At 36.7% G+C, this 6,609-nt stretch overlaps 1 protein-coding gene across 1 annotated transcript in view; it reads left to right on the top strand.

The window, feature by feature from the left end:
* LOC106456967 (TRPL translocation defect protein 14-like) overlaps nt 1-6,609 on the top strand; it is a 33,448-nt gene that overhangs the window by 12,509 nt on the left and 14,330 nt on the right. The window contains exon 2 of the mRNA XM_022382772.1: nt 4,861-4,928. Within this exon, the coding sequence (XP_022238480.1) occupies nt 4,861-4,928 (68 nt within the window). The remainder of the gene's footprint in view (nt 1-4,860; nt 4,929-6,609) is intronic.

The following is a 6,609-nucleotide window of genomic DNA, read 5'->3' as shown; positions in this document are numbered from 1 at the left end:
CCATCTCTGCGCTCTGATATCCGTCTTCTTGCCATTCTTACTTAAAATGATTTTGTATTACAGAAATTCAGGACTTAAATACGGATTTGATGAACGAGAAAATAGTGCATATTGGTACGTGAAGAAGGGAGCAAGTTGCACTTGGGGAAAAAAACGCGCCTGATTTAAATGTCACACCTGAACGCTCACATCCTTTTAATTATGTTTGAAATTATGAACATTGCTCAACTTCATGAAAATTAAACCTTATTTTCAATAAGCAATCCTGAAAAATATTTGGGGGTGCTTAACTTTTTTCCAGGTGTATATCTCGTGTACATTCAGCCAGTGGTAGTCACAGGTTACTCACCTCTGATCCAGAATCTTTGTTTAGGAACCATCTTCAGCTAAGACAGTTCTATTTTTATAACAGGGTGGTTGGCCATTGGAATGGGTTGCCTTTGGATGTTGTGTTCTTCTGTCTGAATTGCTTCCTTGATGTGCCTCAGTTTACCATAGAATCCAAACTGTCTCTCAGATTGGCTTTTTTCCAAGACTTTGGAAGACTAGATTCAACATGTCCGACACTTATTTATCATCACATCATGTCATTTTCTATGTTTCATCCACGAGGATCATATTTATCAATTCTGTGCTATTCCTTTCAGGCTTGCATTGGCACCTTACACTTTCTGTTGAGTGATCTGGTCATTTGCCTGATTTTTTCCATTCTTGTGGGCTCGATTTTAATCATTTATGGATGATTGGCTCCTTCTGGCTCCAGCCTTCACAGAGCCTTATCTCACACATCAGAGAATCTGATCAGGTGGGTTGGTTTATCAAGGTGGAGAAGACTGTTATCCACCTTACTCAATATCTTGTTTATCTGGGGGTGTTTTTCAACTCAAATTTCAGTCAAGCCCAGCCTTCTCTTCATCTGCAGTCCATAGAGTTTTTAGTTCAGAAGGCAGTATCAGTGCCTTCTCTCTCTCTCTGTATGAGAGGTTCTGTCTCGTTTAGAGACTTGGGCATCACTAGAGGCACTTATTCTGGGCCATGTATACATGTGTTCTTTGCAGTGAGTGCTTTAAGTTCATTGGTACCTCATCAGGGACCCTTTGGATTTAGAGATATACCTTCCTGCTTCCATTCAGTCCAACTTCCTCTAGTGGTTAGACAGGGACAATGCAACAGTGGGGGTACCTATTCCTTCTACCTGTCCAGATGCCTCATTGTCAAGGTGATGTGCATGCTGCACTATACAGGAGATTTTGGGCCATTGATCTCAGGAAAAGTTAGATCTTCACATCAACCTTTTGGTACTCCTTGCTGTTTGTCAGGCAATGGTTCATTCTGTCTTCTCTGTGGAGCAATACAGTTATAATTCATTCCATCAACTCAATGGTTGTCTCTTACATCACCAGTCAAAGGGACACTCAATCCTAGTCCTTATGTTCCTGCACTCTAGATCTCCTCTTCTGGGCTCAAAGCCATCAAATTTATTTACTGGCTTGTCACATACTGGGTGCCTTCAATCTTGTTACTGATTGTTTGACCTGTCCCAACAAGATTCTGCCCATGGAGTGGTCTCTCAACCCCTAGGAATTTTCTATTTTCTCAGTTAGATACTCCCCAACTAGGTGCATATGCCTCTCTTTTGAATGCTGTGTTGGGAGTGGTGCCTGTCCAGGTATACTGATATCCAAATCTGCACAGTAAGATCTGTAAGATCTATTATGCTCTCTGTTGGGATGGAGTGTTCCACAAGACTGCTTGCAGGTTTTTCTTGTGGTATATTGCATCATCAATATGTTTGTACTGGACTGTACACTCATAGACTAACAAGAGTAAAGCAGAAAGATATTGCTGCCCATCTCTAACATTCCTTAGGTTGCTGGAATCATGAACGGTCTGCTTTTCAAAATAGGATTTTGTGGTCACCCATTGCACTTTCTCTGGTGACGTGTTCTTCTGAACTGTCCAACACATTTCTCCCCCCCCCCTCACGAGAATTCTTACCACTTCCCAGCACCTAGTTGCTGGTGTGGTGGATCATGGAGGAATCCTCCTAAGTGTGCATAATTCTACTCGGTTGAGGGTAGGGAGGCGGTGTTCTGCCTGTGTAGAAGGCATGACTATCATCCTGCTGTGGGTCTGATGTTTTATTCTAGATGCCTCCTGGATGACTGATTTTGGTTGAAGCTGAACCAACCAATATAAGTATTCACATGTGAGTGGGCTGGTAACTTCCTCCTACTATGGATTGGATGTTACATCCCCAATGCCAATTGTTTTTGGACTGGAATTGACCTTTTGCCTTGCATTTCCACCTTTCTGACATCACGTGGATGTACGTTCCCCAGGTTTATTGTTTCAAGTTGTGTTAGATTTGCACACATAATGGTTAAGAACCTTCCTCCAGCCAAGGGCTGGTTGAGTTCCTCCTGGTGCCACAGATCTGGACTAGAGTTGACCTCCTGATTATGGTCTGATGTACCCTAGTCACTCCACACTAATTCCTCTTCCTTTTGGATTTGGGATGGATCACTTGTTCTGCCCTTTGATTGTGACGCAACACCAGTTAGCTCCACTTGGGTGAAGAGTATACGTAGTTCAGATGTGTTGCTGTCTCCCATGGGTGTGTTTCCTCTACATAGAGGTGGCACATTCAATGGGTGCTCTTCAGATGTTTTTGAAGGGTGCTCATCTAGGTAATTTTACCCCAATCCCTCCACCTGCGTAATGTGGGATTCTAGCTGTAACTTTGAGAGGAGGTAAGTAATCGTATCGGAAGTTAATATATTCCTACACTGAAAATATATTTCCAATATATACTTACTTTTTCTCATTCTTCCTACCCATCTTCCCATTTCTGGTGGTGCTTCTAATGGTGGAGGGTTGTTGCATGCTTAAATGCAGCTGAACCATGTAGAATTAGGTGGGAGTTCAAAGCTAGTGGCGAGCAAAATTTGTGCACTAGAGTGTAGTCAAATCGAGAATAGCTGTAACTGTGAATGGAAGTAAGTATGTATCAGAAATATATTTTCAGTGTAGGAAAATATTAACTTTGGGAAAGACTCATTAATTAGATATGAAGCATGGCTGGGTAAGAGAAAACAAAAGGTTAGTATTAATGAAGCTCAGTCGAGTAATACTATGCTGTTGTTACCAGTGGAGTTAATCAGTTATCAATGTTTGGACATTTTCTTTATTAAATTAATGACTAATAAAGGCATAATTAGTAAATTATAAAATTTGCTAATGACATTAAACCTGCAGGTAATTTTAGTTGTTTAGGTACTACAGAATTACTTGGATATATTGATAAGTTGGACAAATAGTTAATAAGGGGAGATTAATGCATTTTGGTTATCATAATTTGGATCACACATTAAGTATAGACGAGAAACTACCCAACAGCATGAGTGATGTAAAGGATCTTCGAATATGATACACAAGTCACTCAAAATAGTACTCTATGGCTAGTAATAGACCTAATAGAATTTTAGGATGTATTTGAAAGGATGCTGAGTTGTTGGAAAGGGCATGGAAGGGTTACCTCATTGTGATATGTTAAGGTTTGTTGTTGTTTTTTTCATAAAAGAAGGGTTAGAGGTGATCACATTGAGTTTTTGTCCCAGGAACCACATTACTGATGTTGTGTGGGCACAGCACCTCACTGTTGTAGAAACACAAGCAATTCCAAAGTGGGGGGATCACTGACTGTCTCACTGTATTCAGAAAGAGTACACCTTACTTGAAACATGGTGGAACTGAGTAGTTGCACAGAAAAAAACATTCCTTCCATTACTGTTTCTCAAATCAGATAATAACACTTGCTTCAAATGGTTCATTTCCTAGTTTGCTGACTGCTAACACTTCGGATAACTAAGGAAAGGCCAAAGCCAGATCATCTGCTTCAGTAATAATAATAAAATAACACAATGTGTCAAAAGTAGTTTCTCTAATATCAGACTTCTGACTGTTTTTCTGTTTACTGTGGTTTTTCACTACCTGCTTCAGCCTTTGTTTTTTTTTCATCAACTTTTAATGTGCTAAACTTTTGGACTCTTATAAACTGTTTGTTGGTTTGGGTTGTTTCATAAGTTTGTGAATGTATTGTATCAACAGTGGATTTAACTTGTTTTATAAGCGAGCATGCTTGTAGCAGTTGCAAAAAGCACTGACAATTCTCACAAATATCTTTACAAAATGACTTTATTGGTAAATATAATGTCCTTCAGCTTTCACTGTTTTATTCAATCATTTATTGTTTCTTTCACTCAACACACTTGTGACAAACCTAGAAAAATGTTCTTCCTCTATAGGGTTCTTACTATATCTCTTTTTGCAAGTGTGAATATTTTAAACATCATTTTAGAGTATGTGATGAGTAACCACTTCATTAGTTTGCCCACTGATACAATCTTCATTGGTTTCAAGTGACTACTGCCTGTTCGTACTGTATTTTTTTCTTGAATACACAATTTACACTTTTTAGAGGTGTCATAAAACTAGGATGGCAACACTGTTGTTTCCTTCTGTCAAAAGCTCCCATGGAAGAGGATGAGTATAGTTAGATATCAGTTTCTTTTATAATAAATGCAAATAAAAAGGTAACAAAATCAACATCTTTGACATGTTATGATTAGAATTATAAAAAAATGTTGAACTGTAAAATATGCAGTAAAAAATATATAAGAAATATTGAGGTTAGAGAAATTTTGAGATGATTCCTTGAGAAATAGTGAATCTTGTATATTTTTAAAATATTAGTATATTTTGTGTCGTAGTTTTCCAAAATGTTTAAAATTCAACAAACTTTTGTAACATTTTTATAGTTCATAAACAGTTTTCAGTGTTAGATATTTGCATTTTTAGGACCTTGTGCAGGCAAGACAACAGGACAAACTCGACTGTCAACATTTTTTGAAAATTTAGGCTGGAAAGTGAGTTTCAGAGTTAAAATTGTAATATTTTTGCTTACAACTGAGTTTTGATTAATTGTATAATGTATAAAACAAAATATGTGGTATGTAGACATTGTGTTAAGAGTATTAAAAATATGTTACTTGTACAATTCTATGAAACAATAATAATAATATGTATGTTGAAATAGCAGTTGTATATCAGTGCTTAACATGTAAGTGGTTAGGCAACAACTTCAAAAAATTATAAATAAGTGAATCTGTAGAAAGGTTGCTGGATGTCAAAAAGCATTTCAGAAAATGAAAACTAACACCTCAGTTTTGGCTAATGAAATTGTGAAAATTCTTAACTTTCTGTCAGCTTTTGTAGATTTTGAGTGTAGTTGCCAAAATTGTGAGTTAATTTGCTAATGTAATGTTTAAGTTGTTTTTAAAAGAAAGAAATATGTTTATATACTTGTTGAATAGTTGATATTTCATGGCATTATCAGATTACTCCAAATAATATTATAAAGGTAATTTTTGGCAGCATTAATGGTTGATTGTTTGTTTTAAATAAATAAAACTTAACCTGTAACCAAAAACCCGAGATAATCATTTTCAAATGTGTTATTGTATTTGTAATTAGATTAAAACAGTGATGACAGTACTTAACCCTGTTTGAGTAATAACTTATATAAAAAAAAACATTGCATAGAAGGCATTCAGGCTTCTAATTCTATATTTGATGACTTGGATGAATTTGTGATGATCAAACTAACCTTTAGAAGTTTTGAATAAAATGATGAAATTTGTTATATTTATAAGTATGTATTTATATGTGTGTGCACTTATATAGCATATTCCATACCCCATTAATAAACTAGGCATAATTTAACATCATTTGCATTAACTATTTTTCTAAACTAAGAAACTTTCTAACTTAATAGAACTTCTTGATTTTATTAGGTCGTCAAGAAATTAATGTCGCTTTTGTTTAGATTGAAAAACCCGAACAATTTATATATCAAAACTAAACATTCATTTAATGAAATAGTCTCCATTCTTATCAATGATGCTTTTCCATCTTACAATCAGGTTGTTAATGCTCTGATCAAAGGAATCACTTGGCTTTGAAGCAAAAAACATGACAATGTCCTCTTTAACACCTTCCACATTTGCATGTTTTCCCACTAAGATGGTGTTGCAGCGAATGAAAAAGATGGTAATCTTATGGTTCCATATCTGGTGAATATGGTGGGTGGAGGAGAACTTCCCAACCCAACTCCATAATCTTGTGTTGCATCAAACATGCCACATGTGAGTGTGCATTGTTGTGGAGACGAACACCTTTCCGATGGAAGAGTGAAGGGCGTTTCTGATGAAGGGCTTGATTTAAACGTTCCAGTTGCTGACTATAGATCTCTGCATTGACAGTTTGCTGTGGATTGAGGAGTTTGAAATGAATTTCACTTCTGATGTCCCACCAAATGCAAAGCATCTCTTTCTGCAGATGGAGTCCAAGTTTTGGGGTCAAAAGTGGTTTTTGTCTAGGACTGATCCATTGTTTTTGGTGTTTAATAGTTGCATAGAGAATCCATTTTTTATCACCAGTGACAATTCCGTCCAAAAATGGTTTACGTGTCAGAAGAGACGAAGCAACATTTACATTTTGGAAACGATGATCATCGGAGAGTTTGTGAGGCACCCAAGCACCTTCTTT

The sequence above is a fragment of the Limulus polyphemus genome, unplaced genomic scaffold, assembly GCF_000517525.1.
Source record: "Limulus polyphemus unplaced genomic scaffold, Limulus_polyphemus-2.1.2 Scaffold276, whole genome shotgun sequence".
NCBI lineage: Eukaryota > Metazoa > Arthropoda > Merostomata > Xiphosura > Limulidae > Limulus > Limulus polyphemus.
The sequence above is the reverse complement of the archived record's forward strand: the minus strand, read 5'-3'. Positions and strand labels throughout refer to the sequence as shown.